Source organism: Saccopteryx bilineata, chromosome 5, assembly GCF_036850765.1.
Source record: "Saccopteryx bilineata isolate mSacBil1 chromosome 5, mSacBil1_pri_phased_curated, whole genome shotgun sequence".
Taxonomy (NCBI): domain Eukaryota; kingdom Metazoa; phylum Chordata; class Mammalia; order Chiroptera; family Emballonuridae; genus Saccopteryx; species Saccopteryx bilineata.
The window spans coordinates 115,848,959-115,866,449 of NC_089494.1; the positions used below are offsets into that span (position 1 = coordinate 115,848,959).

Here is a 17,491-nt window from a genome sequence, read left to right on the forward strand (position 1 = left end):
TATGCATTGAATGGTGTGAATGGTGAGGGGAAGGGAGTTCCACAAAAGCATAGTTTCTCACACTTATTAAATGTTATTAGGTGGTATACAAGCTTAAGAAAAAAACTATAATTTATGTGTTGCATATTTTCACACAAGCCTAAAGAGTGGAAGAATGGTATAGTAAAGAGAGACATCAAGACTATTACGTATTAGAAGCAGTTCCCTCAGGATGAAATTCAGGATGGGTTTTCAAGGAATCCCAGTGTAGACTTTCTCTTGTTTATGTGTAACTGATTACTGTAGGCCTTACATTCTTTTATTCCTGTTAATATGCCTTATTTATTTTAGTGGGAAAACTGAGTATCAGACCACAAAAACCAATAAAGCAAGAAGATCAACATCCTTTGAAAGAAGGCCCAGCAAACGATATTCTCGACGAACTCTACCAATGAAAGGTGAAATGCAGCCCTGTTTCAAAGGACTGTTCTTTCTTGACAATTTATGATGTTGCTGGTATTTACTTGAAAGAATATTGTCTGAATCGTGCGTTTATTCTATTCATTAAAGTACTCTTATTTATTAAATTTGCTTTGAGCATAATCAATTTAATAAATACAAGGGGAAAAATTGCGTATATGCTGAGACTAAATTTTATGTTAATTAAAATTTAAACACTATCCAGAAATAGTGTTCAGTTTTTGTTCATATTAACTATTTTATTTAATTCTGTAGAGCAACATTTCCCCTTCCCTTTCTGACTTTTAGCCCTTATTTATAATTGTCTTTAAAATCCCCTTACAAACTTTTTAAAAACATTGACAAATGAAAAATTTTAAATAAAAATTATTTCATGTGGTATTATGTTACTAAGGATTCTGTGAAATGACAGTTTTTAACTTTAATCATCAATGTATAGCATACGTAGATATTTGCAAACTCATAAATGTTATTTCTTATAAGTTATTTATATAATAAAAAGCATGGTTTACTTTAACAGATAAACTAAAACTTGTGTTTGGTTTCAAATCTACATTGGTATTAACATGCAGATCGAATTTTAAGTATGTCCAGTATCAGGATCATCGCCTGTTGTCCAGAAACAACTGTCATGACCTGTAATAGCAGTGTAAATTAAAAAAAAAAAAAAGATTTCTATTCCCAATTTTTGGTATGGCTATAAATTAAATAACGTGTAACTATTAATGAAGCTATTTCAACTTGTGATAGTTTAAAACCCTAAGTTACTTCTTATTTTGAACTGACAAATGTTCCATATTCACTCAGCTTACTCCAGAAGGGTTGCTTATGGTTTTGTTTTAAAAGGAGAGATATGTCTTTATTTTATTTCTTTATTTAAAAAATGGAAGTAATTGTCATATTGACTTTAATGATGTGAATTCTAGAACACTTTTATGAAGTGAAGATTTTAAAATCTACAGTTGGGAAACATGGCTTATAAAGCAATTAGTCCAGATTTACTTACATGAGTAGTGGCACAGTTTACTATGATAAGAGGAAACTAATGAGACATTTTCTTTTTTCCGTCAGCAAGTACAGCAAAACCTGAAGAAATCAGGTGGGTAATGTCTTGCAACTTAGGATTTGACATAGAATGTTTTAAGAATTTATGTAGTTGCTGTCATTGATTAAACAAGTATTTATTGAAGATCTATCAAAGTGTTAAGTTGTCCCTAAGCATTTGGGAAAAAAACACATAATGCCAGATAAAGTTGACACAAAGAAAAATAAAGCAGTTTAAAGAAATAAGAGTGTAATGGTTATGCTATTTATGAGAATGACATACATTTGTTATTGGCACATGACTGAGAATTTAGAGATAAAAACATGATCCTTGCACACAAGGGATTTGAAGAAAGGTTGCTTTGTAGATAAGCAATTAATTTTATTTGTGGGCTTATCTTCACTTTGTCATGGTATATGATCCTTCTTTATATTACATGTTGCTGGATTTGGTTGACTAATATTTTGTTGTAGATTTGTGTGTCTATATTCATCCAAAATACTGGTCTGTAGTTTTTTGTAATCATATGGTTTTGGTATCAGGGCTTCACAGATGAGTCGGGAAATATTTCCTTCTCTATTTTTGGGGAAGAGTTTATAAATAATTGGCATTTAAATTATGATAGAATCATCATTAAAACCATCTTGCCTTGGCTTTCTCTTTGTGTGAAGTTTTTAAATTCCTGATTTAATCTCGTTATTGGCCTGTTCAGATTCCATTTTTCATTTTGAGTCAGTTTGGAAGTTTGTGTCTTTCTAGAATTTATTTCATTTATTTAATTTGTGACATTCAGTTCATATTTTTTTCCTTTTTATTTCTGTAACGTTGGTAGTGATGTTCCCTTATTCATTTTTGATTTTCATAATTTGAGTTTCTCTTTTCTTCGTCAGTGTAGGTAAAGTTTATCAACTTTGTTGACCTTTTCAAGGCACAGATTTTGGTTTCCTCAGTTTTTCTCGGTTTTATAAATTTTCACTCTGATCTATTATTCCCTCAGCTTGCTTTAGGTTTAATTTGCTCCTCTTTTTCTAGTACCTTAAGGTAGAAGATTAGGTTTTTGATATGAGATTATTCTTTTTTAATACAACGTTTATACATACAAGTTTCTCTTCAAACACTGCTTTAATCACATTATGTAAGTTTTGGTACGTTTTATTTTTATTTGTCCCAATTTATTTTCTAACTTCTGTTGTGATTTCTTCTTTGATCCATTGGTTATTTAAAAGGGTGTTGCTTGATGTCCACATATTTGTGAATATCTTAAATTTTCATCTTATTTTTAAAATTTTTTTTTTTAATTTTTTTTTTATTTATTCACTTTAGAGAGGAGAGGGAGAGACAGAGAGAGAGAGAGAGAGAGAGAGGAGAGACAGAGAGAGAGAAGGGGGAGGAGCTGGAAGCATCAACTCCCATATGTGCCTTGACCAGGCAAGCCCAGGGTTTCGAACCGGCGACCTCAGCATTTCTAGGTCGATGCTTTATCCACTGCGCCACCACAGGTCAGGCTTATTTTTAAAATTTTAATCCATCATGATTAGAGAACTTGATTCATCTAATTTTGATCCCTTTAAATTTATTGGGATTTATTTTATGGCCTAGCATATGATTTTTCTTAGAAAATGGCCCATGTGAACTGGAGAAGAGTATACTCTGCTATTGTTGAGTGTAATGTTCTGTGATGTCTGTTAGCTCTAGTAAGCTTTTACTGTTGTTCAAGACTTTTACTTCATTGGCAATCTTTTGCCTAGTTCTGTTTAAGACCTGGAGTATTGAAGTCTTCAATTATTGCTGTTCAGTTGTCTATTTCTCCCTTCATTTATTTTATTATGATAAAATGTCTCTCTCTAGTAACTTTTTTGTTTTAAAGTATATTTTGTCTGATACAAGTATTGCCAATCCAGTTCTCTTCTGTTTACTTTTCTATGGCATATTGTTTTCATCAAATTTGGGAAGTCTTCAGCCATTATTTCTTCAAATTATCTTTTACTCCTTTCCTTTTCTTCTGAGACTCCTATTATACATATATTACTAGTCTATAGATCTTCAAGTCTTTGTCTATTTTATTTCATTTTTTTTCTTTCTGTAGCTCGGACTAGATGTAAGGTATTTTTCCCCGCCGAGAAGGAAGGAACAGGGCTCGGAGTCGCAAAGTGTGGAATAATAAACGGCTTTATTGAGTACAGAGCGCACATCCCGCCCGGCAAGGTTCCCTGGCCCCGAGGAAAAAAAGATGGAGAAAATGGAGGCTAGGGAAGTTGCAAAGATTAAACCGCGTGGCAGATATTTAAAGGGTCCCTCTAGGGAGGTGGAGCTACTATGACGTGGTGAAATTTCACTGGCTGGCCGACGATCGCTTCTTTCCAAATGATTCCTGGGAAGCTTCCTTTGGTGGGCTTGATTGTGGGCGGTCCTAGCCAAAGTGGGCGGATCTGAGTTCCTACGTCACCATGCCCCCATCCACCGACCTTACACTAGATAATCTCTTTTGACCTATTTTCAAGTCACTTATTCTTCCAACTGCTCAAATCTGCTCTTGTGTTTTCCTGGTGAATTTACATTTCAGTTATTGTATATTTTAACTCCAGAAATTCCTTTTGGCTCTCCTTGAATGATAATCTCTTATTTGTGGAGATACTGTTTTCATACTTTCCTTTATTTCTTTAGATTTGATTCATTTAGTTCCTGAACATATTTAAAATAGCTGATTGAAAGCCTGAGGCCCTGGCTGGTTTGCTCAGTGGATAGTGTCAGCCTGGCATATGGACATCCCGGGTTCAATTCCCAGTCAGGGTACACAGGAGAAATGACTATCTTTTCTCTCCTTCCCTCTCCCCCTTCTCTCTCTCTTTCCCTCCTGCAACCAGTGGCTCAATTGGTTCCAGCATTGGCCAGGCGGTGAGGATGTCTTGGTTGATTTGACCATCAGCCTTAGTTGCTAAAAATAGCTCTGTTGATTCGAGCATCTACCCCAGACGGGGTTGCTGGGTGGATCTGGGGTGGATCGCATACAGGAGTCTGTCTTGCTAGCTCCCCTCCTCTCACTTGAAAGAAAAGAAAGAAAGAAGAAAGTCTGCATTGCTGGGAAAGAGTTCCATTTTCTTGGCTGCACCAGCCTAAAGTAGAGTTTCGGCCCTGGCCGGTTGGCTCAGCGGTAGAGCGTCGGCCTAGCGTGCGGGGGACCCGGGTTCGATTCCCGGCCAGGGCACATAGGAGAAGCGCCCATTTGCTTCTCCACCCCTCCGCCGCGCTTTCCTCTCTGTCTCTCTCTTCCCCTCCCGCAGCCAAGGCTCCATTGGAGCAAAGATGGCCCGGGCGCTGGGCATGGCTCTGTGGCCTCTGCCTCGGGCGCTAGAGTGGCTCTGGTCGCAATATGGCGGCGCCCAGGATGGGCAGAGCATCGCCCCCTGGGGGGCAGAGCGCCGCCCCTGGTGGGCGTGCCGGGTGGATCCCGGTCGGGCGCATGCGGGAGTCTGTCTGACTGTCTCTCCCTGTTTCCAGCTTCAGAAAAATGAAAAAAAAAAAAAAAAAAAAAAAGTAGAGTTTCTACAACACTGAACTTGGGAGAATGGAAAGGAGGTGAGGCTGTGGCTCAAATGCCAGATCTGGCCTTTGAGAATTAGAATATTTTGTTGAATAAATGTTTCTCCACTTACTATATGTCCTTTGATGATTTTAAAAAAAAATAATTGTCACCAGCTAAATCTTTATTTTGTTGGGGAGAGTGTCCTCCAACCATCATTCTAGATGTCCTACTTCTCATGACAATACATTTTAATAGTATATATTACAATGTATAGTTTATATAATGCTTCTCAATCTTGGTTTATATCCGTCTCCTGGAATGCCTGTTAAAGTGTCAGGTTCAGGACATTCAAATCTATTCCTTTTTTGAATTTGTGTACACTGAGGATGGTCAGCCTCACTAAGCTATACTGTTCAGTTTTTTTCATCTAGAAAGCCGTCAAAGCCAGGCTGTGATTGGTGCTTTGCTTTTTGAAAGAGGCACAGAAGCACTTTGCTTTTTGAAAGAGGACCCATAGTTTCTTTAGCTGTTTGTTATTGTATTTTCCTTGGAGTTATATGTAAGTTATGCTATTAAGGTAGTGGTGGAGAAATGTTAGAAGTGTTCTGTATTTTTTAAACTGTATTTTGTTTTTGTTTGTGTAACGGATCATGTCTTGCTTTCTTCAAAGGGATGCTGGGCAGAATATTAGCACTTAAAGAAGATAGCCTGGTGAAGTTAGCAAAAATAGAAACAAAGCATTCAAGCAGTGGTATATAGCTGAAAAATTAATGTTTTTATTTGTAAGAGTTTGTCCTTAAATATTATAATATTTTGAAATTCACATTTCTGACTAAATACTATTAATATATAGTCTCCTTCCTAGAATTAAAATTAATTTAACTTGAATAACTAATTTTTTAAATCTCTTGAGTAATATTTTGGTTTTGGAAAACACATTAGAAATGGGATATTAAAGTGATGATATTTTTTTTATTAGACTAAGCATTCTGAAATGAAATGTATGGGCTGGGGCAGCTCTCCTGACTGAAAGTTACTGAGCACTGCTCATAATGGGGCTTGAGCGCCTGAGCGGGGACTGGCACAGATGCCCTTTTAGTCTTGCCCTTGTTCTTCTGTTTGCATGAACAGTTTTGCTCCAGTGAACCATGGAAAACAGTACTGTTTGAATGAGCACAACTATTTGACCTAAAGAGCTTCTTGACTTTGTACTATGCCAGTTTGAATGACAGGTTTTTAAATTGGCTGATGTCATTTTCCTTGTACTATTTTACCTTCTCCTATTTTCTTGTGAGTCTTGACTAATATAAAGTGTCTTCAGAAGACGTAACCTTGTGAATGCTAGTTCACATTTTTGTATAGGCTTAGCAGATAGAATTTTGTACACAGAAAAGAGAAGAAAATAAAAAAAAAATAGTGGAAGAAATGATGAACAGAGGTGGTAGAAAAGCAAAAGGGGTCCGTTATTGCAGGTAATCCTTTAAAAGAGGAAACTTAGCCTGACCAGGCGGTGGCGCAGTGGATAGAGCATTGGACTGGGATGCTGAGGACCCAGGTTCGAGACCCTGAGGTAGCCAGCTTGAGCGTGGGCTCATCTGGTTTGAGAAAAAGCTCACCAGCTGGAGCAAGGAGTTACTCAGTCTGCTGAAGGCCCGCGGTCAAGGCACATATGAGAAAGCAATCAATGAACATCTAAGGTGTCGCAACAAAAAAAACCCTGATGATTGATGCTTCTCATCTCTCTCCGTTCCTGTCTGTCCCTATCTATCCCTCTCTGACTCTCGATCCCTATAAAAAAAAGGGGGGGGGGGACTTAAGGCCCTGGCCAGTTAGCTCAGAGCATTGTCTCAAAACACCAAGGTTATGGATTCTATCCCTAGTCAGGGCACGTATGGGAAGCAACCAATGAATACAACAACTAAGTGGAACAACAAATGAATGTTTCTCCCTCTCCCTCTCCCTTCCTTCCTCAGTTTCTCTAAAAATCAATCATTAAATAATTAAAAATAAAAGGAAAGACTTGGATTATGTCAGTAATGAGAAGTGTGCTTTCCTACTTTCATATTAGTGGAGGTTAAAGACCATAATTACGAGAAAATGTTACTTTCTACATTTCTAATCGTTTGAAAACAGGGAGCTCTGATCCAGTTGACACCACTTTTTTAAGTACTTTTTTCTCATGCTATCCATATTTTATTCATCACCTCTTAGGGTTATTCCCAGCTTAGGAAAAGCTCCAGAGAGTAACCCAAGAGACCATAGAGTAGTGAGACTAATATTTTTTTTCTTTTTTAGTGAGAGGAAGGGTGGCAGAGACAGACAAACTCCTGCATGCACCCAAACCAGGATCCACCTGGCAATCTCACCAGGGGGCGATGTTCTGCCCATCTGGGGCTATTGCTCTGTTGCAACCCGAGCCATTTTTTAGTGTCTGAGGCGGAGGCCATGGAGCCATCCTCAGCACCCAAGGCCAACTCACTCCCATCAAGCCATGGCTGTGGGAGGGGAGGAGTGAGTGAAAGAGAAGGGAGGGTGGAGAAGCAGATGGACGCTTCTCCCGTGTGCCCTGACTGGGAATTGAACCCGGGACATCCATATGCTGGGCTGACATTTTACCACTGAGACAACCAGCCAGGGCCAGGAGATTAATTTCTTGTACCAAGCAGGTTCGATGAGATTTCATTAATATTTGGGTTTGTAGGTTACGTAAACCAACATCAATGTACTCTGAGAAGAGCAGCATGGTTAGTTAAAAGAACTTATGCTGACAGGTATATTTTTTACATTTGTCTTGAGGACAGATCTATACTCAACTATTATTTAAGGGTTTTTTTGTCAGTTCTATTTCTCACTATTCTTTGTGCTTTGCTAATATTAATTCATTTAATCTTCTTGTCTCATGTAAATGAGGAACCCGGGTTCCGAGAACAGAGCTAGTGCTGCAGCTTGGATTTGAACCCAGGCAACAGGTGGTGCATGTTCTGGTGACTCAACTTGTAGTAGAGATGCAGTTAATTAAAAATAGTGTAAGATGGTTTCACCCCTCATCACCTAGCCATTCAGTAAGACCTCTTCATTCATTCTTGTTTTTTTTTATCATCAGGTAGTTTTTGTTTTGTTCTCACTCCTCTGAGAAAGGCTCCTGGATGCCGCATTCAGTGCTTTTTTGTGTTTGAGAAGCTTTGCCTATTTCCTTTAATTAGAGTGACATCTTGACTGGGTTAATATTCTTTTTTTTTTTCCATTTTTCTGAAGCTGGAAACGGGGAGGCAGTCAGACAGACTCCCGCATGCACCCGACCGGGATCCACCCGGCATGCCCACCAGGGGGCGATGCTCTGCCCATCTGGGGCGTCGCTCTGTTGCATCCAGAGCCATTCCAGCGCTCGAGGCAGAGGCCACAGAGCCATCCCCAGCACCCGGGCCATCTTTGCTCCAATGGAGCCTCGGCTGCGGGAGGGGAAGAAAGAGACAGAGAGGAAGGAGAGGGGGAGGGGTGGAGAAGCAGATGAGCGCCTCTCCTGTGTGGCCTGGCTGGGAATCGAACCCGGACTCCCACATGCCAGGCCGACGCTCCACCACTGAGCCAACCAGCCAGGGCCTGGGTTAATATTCTTGAGTATTGCTACTGAAAAGTCTGTGCCAACCTGGTGCTAGCAATGATTGGCTTTTAAATCTTAGGATACCTGTAATATTCTTTCCTTGTCCTTGAAGATCAGTGATTTAACAATAGAGGTTGAATGTATTTAATTCTGTATCTCAGTTTTCTGCAACATGGTGCTATTATTAAATCTGTACATTATTTTCTCACTTTTAAGGAACTTTTAAAATAACTTTGAATATATTTTTTGTTGCCTTAGTTAAATTCTTTAGGTCAGGATACTAATTATGCTTATGTTAGAAGGTCTGAAACCTCTTTTCTTCCCTCATTTTGTTATGATATTATCCCCTCTTAGTTTTTATTTCATTGAATATTCTTTTTTTTTTTAACTGTTCTGAGTTTATTTTCTATTTGTTTTGTTGTGCTACAGGTTTAGATTTTTTAAGTGCTTTGTGTGTGTGTGTGGGGGGGGGGAATAAGTACAGCCTGAATTGAAAATTTAAAAACTTATTTATGAATTATTTGGAGAGGAAGGTATACAGAGAAGGTTCTAACTTTAAGTTTATACTCAGGCCTTTTAAGTTCTAAAATACTGAACTATTGCTGACACTGGAAAATCTTGAGAGGGTAGGAATATACCAAAGAAGTGACAGATAAGTTTATGTAGGTGTTTGTGCTTAATGCCTTGAATTTCAGCCATGAGTTGTGCTGCTATCTTTATTTTGTCATCTTTGATATATATTGTCAAATAAATAAAGAAGATTAGTAGTACATCTAAAGCACAATTACAATACAATTAAAATAAATGGAAATACCAGATTATAGAAAAACAAGTGTTTTGGGCATCTTACATTTTTTCTTTAAAGCAACAATAATTGTTTTCTTTATTCAAAATAAAGTTAATGCCTCAAAAATAAATCTATTTTCATTGTCATCTGACAACGTGAAGGAAACCCTATGTGTGATTTTTAATAGGTTTTAATTGATTTTTTTTCCTCTTACAGTGTTCACAGTAATGGCTCCCAACAGGTAAGGCTTTTTTAATATTAAGCTTCTAAAAGTACAAGAACACTTCAGTTAATTATGGCAAAACTGTTTTTATTAATTGAATTTCATAATGGTATGACTTTGGGAAAGTTTTGTGCATTTGCTTTTTTTTTTTAGTCTGTAAAGTGGCTCAATAATGATTTAATTGTCAGTTCTATTTTTTCTCTTTTATACTACTCACCCTCTGTTATTTTAGTCTCTAAGATATAAATTGGGCAGGTACTCTATAAAATCCTATTTTTGTAAATCTTGTTAAATAAAATATTAATATTCAGTTAGATTATTATTTATCTCTAAGGTGATGTATAATATTCAAGCATTTGTTTACATTATATTCACTATGTAGATAGTATTTTATTTTAGTGTTCTCTTTATTGGTGAAGGGATCTTTTATCTAGGCAAAATGGGTAATATAATTTGTGTCCACAGGCGTGGGGTGTGAGAGCTACCCTGCCTGTGACCCCTTCCATGCCCTCTGGTCCTGTGCTGGTGGAGATAGAGGATCTTCCAAGGAGTCCTGGGACAGAACAGCATGACAGGAAATGGTTTGTTATCTCCTTAAACCAAAATAAACTATTGCTTGCTTAATAGTATTTGAAATTCCCAGCTAAAATCATAGAGTACTTTAAATATGATTGAAGACAAATTATTCATATTTGTAAGCTGAAAAGAATAATAATTTAAGCAGTTAATCGGTTGGAGGAATTAATAGATGTGGATGCGAAACTCCGGAGTGCAGTTGTTTAAATGAAGACCATCAGGCAGCTCTCCTTATTTTGGTCTGGAAATGGTAGAGAAGGTTCTTAGATTTCAATGATAGTCAGAACCTTTTCCCAGATCCATAAGGAAAATATGTTTGTTGCATGTTATTTCAAACATGGTGCTACTGCTTTGGATGTGTTTTCAGCTTAAAGCCAAAAGGGAAACATGACTATAGTCTAATAAAACAAAGTATGAAATACTCCATTTGAGAAGACGGAGAGAAAATCTGATGACAGGAAAGAGATTTCATTTGTTTAGATTTCAAGGTTTTTGTTGTTTTTTTTTAAATTCAATTGTAAATATACAAATATGGATACTTTGTGGCTTACTGGGTTTAATCAGTAGGGTTCATCCTTTCCCAATTAAATGTATGTGGCTTGGGTGGGCTCCTTGAGAATTATGTGATTGAGTGGTCATATTGATTACATCATCTCTTCAAGTTTTGTGTCTATTTATGCAATGAACTTTGATAATTCATAGGACTTTTCTCTTTTTTTTTTTTCTTGCTCTTAGTTTGTTTATTACCTGAAAGCTAATGAATTTCTGTGGTGATCTCAAGGTTTGGGTCAGCTTTCTGTGCAACCAGTTCTTCCTTCATGGTGGTGGGTCAACAGTGGTTGGTGATCATTTTAAGTCTTTCCTATGTTAATTGTGTTTCACTGTTATTTTTGCTTAATTAACTGCAAGGTGCTTTGCTCTTGGTGGTCGGGAATATTTTACTTCAGTTACAAATAAGCTGATTAGTTTCTGAAATTGAGGGGATCTGCTCTATTTTTTCTTTTTTTCTCTTATACTGCTCACAAAAATTAGGAGATATTTCAAAATGAATATCAAACTATAAAATATCTCCTAATTTTTTTGAGCATTTTCTTTGAGAGTGTGGTGGGGGGACTTTGTATATGTGCATGTGGACGCAACACACTGAAAAGTATGAACAGTGAGGCTTCTAGACGTCAAATTTTAGTTTTTATTTCTTTAAGGCATTAAGATTTTTTTTTAGTTTCTTACTGAAAACACAGTTCCAGTGAGAAGCTGTGTTTTACCTGCTTAGTATTACCACCAAGTCCTATTGGCAAGGAAATGTAATTCTGAGACTTCAACTATGAAAGAACCCCTTTAATACATTCTTTTATATTAATATGGAATGAGAGTTTAGTTAGTTTACATCCTGTATTATGGCACTAAGTCTTTATTGAGTTTCCAACGTTTATAGATACATATTTAAGTCTGTTTATTTGATTATTTAAGCACTACTTTGGTTCCTAAGCACTACTTTGGTTCCTTTGGTGCATCCTTTAGAAAGAGAGAATATTGAATCTGAAAGTATTGACCTATAAGAAAAATGAAAAATATGGAGCTGTGTGTCCTTCCTTTCTGTAACTGTGTTGAGACCCCCTTGCTGAAGCGGAGTACAGTGGTGGTCTTTAGAACCTGATGAGCCTCAGTGTATGTCAGCCGTGGCATGGCACTGAATACAGAACCGACATCTCCTGGAGTTAATGGGTTCCCCAGCTTGAATTTGAAGCATTCTGTGTTTCATTCTTTCTTTCTGCATGCTTTGATTCTTATTAATACTTTTAAATGAAAAGTCCTCCTTTAGAAAGTGATACATTGATAAAATTTTGAAACACTTCCTAAATTTGATCAGTTGGGAAGAATCATGGACTATTAGGTTTCTAACAGATGACTTTTAACTAATTTTATCTAAAACTACTTGTTCAGTTCTTTAGCTTTTTGTTTTTTCTCTTTTTGTGTGTGTGACAGAGAGAGGGACAGATAAGGACAGACAGACAAGAAGGGAGAGAGATGAGAAGCATCAATTCTTTGTTGTGGCTCCTTAGTTTCCTTAGTTGTTCATTAATTGCTTTCTCATATGTGCCTTGATGGAGAGGAGGGCTACAGCAGAGCGAGTGACCCCTTGCTCAAACCATTGACCTTGGGCTCAAGCCAGTGACCCCACGCTCAAGGTGGTAAGCCCACACTCTAGCCAGATGAGCCTGTGCTCAAGCCTGCAACCTTGGGGTTTTGAACCTGAATCTTTTGTGTCCCAGTCTGATGCTCTTTTCACTGTGCCAGTGCCTGGTCGGGCTCTTTATCTTTTTCTTCCCAGTATTTTCTAAATGATACCATTATTTCATTGTATGATTTAGTATATTAGTAATTTAGAATTATGCAATAAGTATCACCTTTTGAGAAACAATTTCTTTTAAATCCCTAAACCATTTATAAAAACAACAAGAACAAAATTGAATATTTGGAAAATCTACATATATAGAGGAGAATATAAACCTAATTTATTGTCCTAAATTTTCAGAGATCCTATATTAAGGGTCATGAATTTTATGGGTTTGATCTGATGAACAAATTGTATTTCAGTTGAAGGAAAGATGATTTTGTTGTAAAAAAAAGACTTCCAAGTTTGTTCTGAGAAATTGTGTTAGTGTTAGCCAATTTTTTTTTAGTTTTCTTAAGAAAAATGGTGAATATTTATGTTTTGGTTGAGTTAGAAAAATACCATATTTAAATATCTATCCTTAGATACCTTTTATAATTGGGGTGGTATTTTTTTCTTTATAATTATATTAAATATGTGCTGGCCTTTTTGCCATGTCATAAAACCTTGATTTTCTGAACCTTGGCAAATATTTTCTTTCTACTGGAGGACTGGAATAATTTCTAATCAGGAACTAATTATATGCATGTTGCACTTTCATAGCTCTGTAGGCCTGCTTTACAGCACTGTGTTAAAGGCACCTAATACGCTTATTAAACTATTCCTTGGAAGGGAGGGGGTTTACAATCATTACATTATCTATATTTGTTGAATTTCATTCTGAGCTCCTGTGAACTTCGATTATAGAAGGAACAGTGGTTCTCTATTGTTCACTGGGAACATTCATGTAAAATTAAATAGCCTCTGAGGGTAGATTTAAAAAAAAAATACTCATTCTGAACTTTATTTTCTGGATTTCAGTTTTGTAGTCACTTAATTTGGGGAATATTTTTCAAAGTTGCCCCTTTTTTATGTGCCTTTGTCCTTATGTAGAATTGTCTTATCAAATATTTGAATTGAGATTATGAATATATTTTTTTCTCATTAGAACCTCAAACATTTCTGCCTTAATTTTGGTAGCAACATCAGGAAAAGATACAGAGTGTCTTGCTCTCTGTGAATCTCCTCTTTATTTAATTCATTTACCAGATTGTTCTTAAACATAACATTTTCCATTACATGTAACTTTGTGGGATATCCCCACCTTTGTTATTCTTGAATGTGCTTGCATGGAGATGTTGATAACTACTTTTAGCAGTGGTGCATGCTGGTCACATTGTCTTTCTCTTTTATTACCTCTTACACATCAATTTTCTCCTATTCCTGTTCACTAACTGTGCTCCCCCCCACTCCCCAACCATCCAGGCTCTATGCTGCCAGTGACTGCTGTCAACGTGGTGGAAACCAGTGGAACACCAGGGCCTTGTCCCCGCCCCAGCCTGTACATAGAAACTACACTGACTTTGTCCATGAGCACAATGTGAAGAATGCAGGAGTCCATCATGATGTTCATTTTCCCAGCCATGCAGCCATGACTGATATATGAGCAATGAGCCTCTTAGGCATCGGGACTCTTTGTCATGAAAGTTGATGGTACACGTTCTCTAGTGTTTATAAAGGATTGATTACATTAGGAGAATCTGGGAGAAGTTATTTCATACTGAGTCACTAGTTATGTAATTGTGTTTGTAATTGAATTCTGTGAAAGGGAAAAGGATCTGCAGAAGCTACATGCCATCAGTGATAATGACAAATGTTTTTGTGTTGAAAGTGTATGTATATATCACTGTAATTTTGGAAAGGTTTTTAATGATTTAACATGTTAACATGCCACTTATAAGATATCCAAGAGAAGATTTGTGTTTGTGAACACACAGCCTATTTTTACCCCACCCCATGCCATCCAACTCAATTGAGGTTAAAAAATCAGACACACTAAAAGCACACTCAGAAGGAATAATATCCTGGCATGAAGTATCAGTCTTTAGTGAATTTTTTTTTTCAAAAGTGACCCTTAATTTCAGTTAAGTGCCTAAGGTTTTATACTTTTAATTAATTTAATATTTCACCAAAAACTTTTTTTTAAATTTATTGATTTTAGAGGGAAAGAGAGAAATATTAATTTGTTGTTTCACTTATTTATGCATTCATTGTTTGATTCTTATATGTGCTCTGACCTAGGGTCAAATCCACAACCTTAACATGGGGCTGGGGGGTAGGGACATGGTCTAACCAACTGAGCTAAACAGCTAGGGCCAAAAACACTTTTTAATAAACACAAATATTTTAATTTACCAGATGTTCTAGAAATTACATTAATAATGCGACTCACAGAGAGGGAAATCTGAATGGTTACTTTTGCATGATTAACTGGTTAACCAATGGTTAGCTGAATGGTCTCATTACTACTGAATGGTTGTACAAAGTGGAACATTTATTTACTTTTGTCTTTCCAATTTTCTCTTTTCTCATGCATCGGATTAGATTTCTTACGTTTGTGCCTGACCTGTGGTGGCGCAGTGGATAAAGCCTTGTCCGGGAGCACCGAGGTTGCAGGTTCAAAACCCTGGGCTTACCCGGTCAAGGCACATACGGGAGTTGATGCTTCCTGCTCCTCCCCCCTTGTGTCTCCCTTCTCTCTCTCTCTCCTCTCTCAAATGAATAAATAAAAAAATCTTTTTTTTTTTAAAAAAAGACGTGGCCCTGGCCGGTTGGCTCAGCGGTAGAGCGTCGGCCTGGCGTGTGGGGGACCCGGGTTCGATTCCCGGCCAGGGCACATAGGAGAAGCGCCCATTTGCTTCTCCACCCCCCCTCCTTCCTCTCTGTCTCTCTCTTCCCCTCCCGCAGCCAAGGCTCCATTGGAGCAAAGATGGCCCGAGCGCTGCGCTGGGGATGGCTCCTTGGCCTCTGCCCCAGGCGCTAGAGTGGCTCTGGTCGTGGCAGAGCGATGCCCCAGAGGGGCAGAGCATCGCCCCCTGGTGGGCAGAGCGTCGCCCCTGGTGGGTGTGCCGGGTGGATCCCGGTCGGGCGCATGCGGGAGTCTGTCTGACTGTCTCTCCCCATTTCCAGCTTCAGAAAAATACAAAAAAAAAAAAAAAAGCCATTTGTAATACCCTCATAATCTGGCCCTGTGCAACTTTTAAAATAAAATTTTGAAGCCAAAACTACATCATTTTTGAATGAATTGGATATATTACTGTTTTTGGTTCTTAAGGAACTTCAGAATGTAATTATCCACGCTCTTTGGTATAATTCATTGAGGCAAATTAGCAGGAAAATGTACATTTCTGATTTAATGGGAACTGATGTAAGGGAGGCATTTTGGGGTTTTTATACAGTTTTTTAAAATGTTAACAAAATTTTCAAACTTAAACTATGTAGGTAGTAATTTGAAGATACGTTATAATTTGAGAGTTTATAATACCTCACGATAATGAAACTTCATTATAAACAGCCTGACTGGTTTACCATCTGCTCACCTCAGAGGTCAGTCTTATCCCTCTCTGCTAGGAGCTTTATTAGTGGCCTGATGTTTCCAAATATAAGATAACTTGTTAATAAAAGGCATAAGTTAGGAGAAGTAAATATTTAGGTAATGAAATTTATAAGCAGGTTTCAGACTGTGAGTTTATCACAATCATATATATATGAGACATGGATGGTGAAAGTATTTTTTTTATTCAGCGAGAGTAGGGGAGGCAGAGACAGACTCCCACATGCACCCTGACCAGGATCTACCCAGCAAGCCCACTAGGGCGTGATGCTCTGCCCATCTGGGGCATTGCTTCGTTGTACAGCAACTGAGCTCTTCTTAGAGCCTGAGGTAGAGGCCATGGAGCCATACTCAGCATTTTGGGCCAACTTGCTCTAGTCGAGCCACGGCTACAGGAGGAAAAAAGAGAGACAGAAGCGAGAGGCAAAGGGGTGGAGAACCAGAGGGCACTTCTTCTGTGTGCCCTGACTGGGAATTGAATCTGGTACATCCACACATCAGGCTGACACTCTACCACTGACCCGACCAGCCACGGCCCTGAAAGTATTCTTTAGTGCATCCTGTAAAGATGAACAGATCCATATCTTAACTAGCCCAGCTCCCGACTGCATAAGTCTGTCATTGCTTAGTGTACTTTAAAATGGCCACTAGTGTATGTTATTTTAGACTTTACGAAGTTAAGATTATAATTGTTAAGTACTGTTGATGCGGATTTCTTTCTTAAAAGAAAGGAATTTGAATTGTAACATTTTAAGCACAGAAACCCTGGTTTGTGCCATGCAAGAAAAGACTTCATGGGTTTAATATGAAAAGAAGCTACCATTTCTAGAATAGAAACGATAGGCATAATAACAAAGTTTTTCTGGTCTTTTAGAAAGTCCCAAGGCTTAAATTAACTTCTCTCACTTTGAAATTAATATTGAAATCTGAGGGTCAATCTGACAGTATTCTTAGCAGAATCCTAACTTTGGGAAATATGAGAGGATTGTAATTGAAGATTAAGATCTTCAATTTAAGTTTAAAATGGTGATTTCTATACTTAAAATTTGAGTTAATCAGTATTGTTACATTTAATGATTGATAAATCCATCATGGTTTTTCTTTCTTTGAAAACCTTATTACATGATAGTTCATTTGTAAATTCCTGATAATAGAAACGGTTGGAGGGATGATAGGGAGAGAATGCAGCAAAAAGGTTGAGGAGAGTGAAAGGCTATAACTAGGTGGTAGTAGAATCAAACTTGTGTGTGTTGCAGAAGTTCCCATATGCTCCAGGATTTCATACCAGATGTTGTGAATACTTCTAGCTACTGATGTTTTCAAGATGGATATTCATGTTTCTAGAGCTATGAAGAAAGAATAGGCCCTGGCCGATTGGCTCAGTGGTAGAGCGTCGGCCTGGCGTGCGGGGGACCTGGGTTCGATTCCCGGCCAGGGGACATAGGAGAAGCACCCATTTGCTTCTCCAGCCCCCCCTTCCTCTCTGTCTCTCTCTTCCCCTCCTGCAGC

At 37.8% G+C, this 17,491-nt stretch overlaps 1 protein-coding gene across 9 annotated transcripts in view; it reads left to right on the plus strand.

The window, feature by feature from the left end:
• Positions 1-17,491, plus strand: part of EPB41L5 (erythrocyte membrane protein band 4.1 like 5) — a 133,856-nt gene that overhangs the window by 59,447 nt on the left and 56,918 nt on the right. For 8 of the 9 annotated variants that reach the window (XM_066233170.1, XM_066233171.1, XM_066233173.1 and 5 more), the window contains exons 13-16: positions 331-437; positions 1,531-1,558; positions 9,632-9,656; positions 10,104-10,219. In XM_066233170.1, coding sequence (XP_066089267.1) covers positions 331-437; positions 1,531-1,558; positions 9,632-9,656; positions 10,104-10,219 — 276 coding nt within the window. Of the gene's footprint in view, positions 1-330; positions 438-1,530; positions 1,559-9,631; positions 9,657-10,103; positions 10,220-13,854; positions 15,184-17,491 lie in introns of those variants that run through there. The other variant, XM_066233179.1, reaches the window with a different exon arrangement.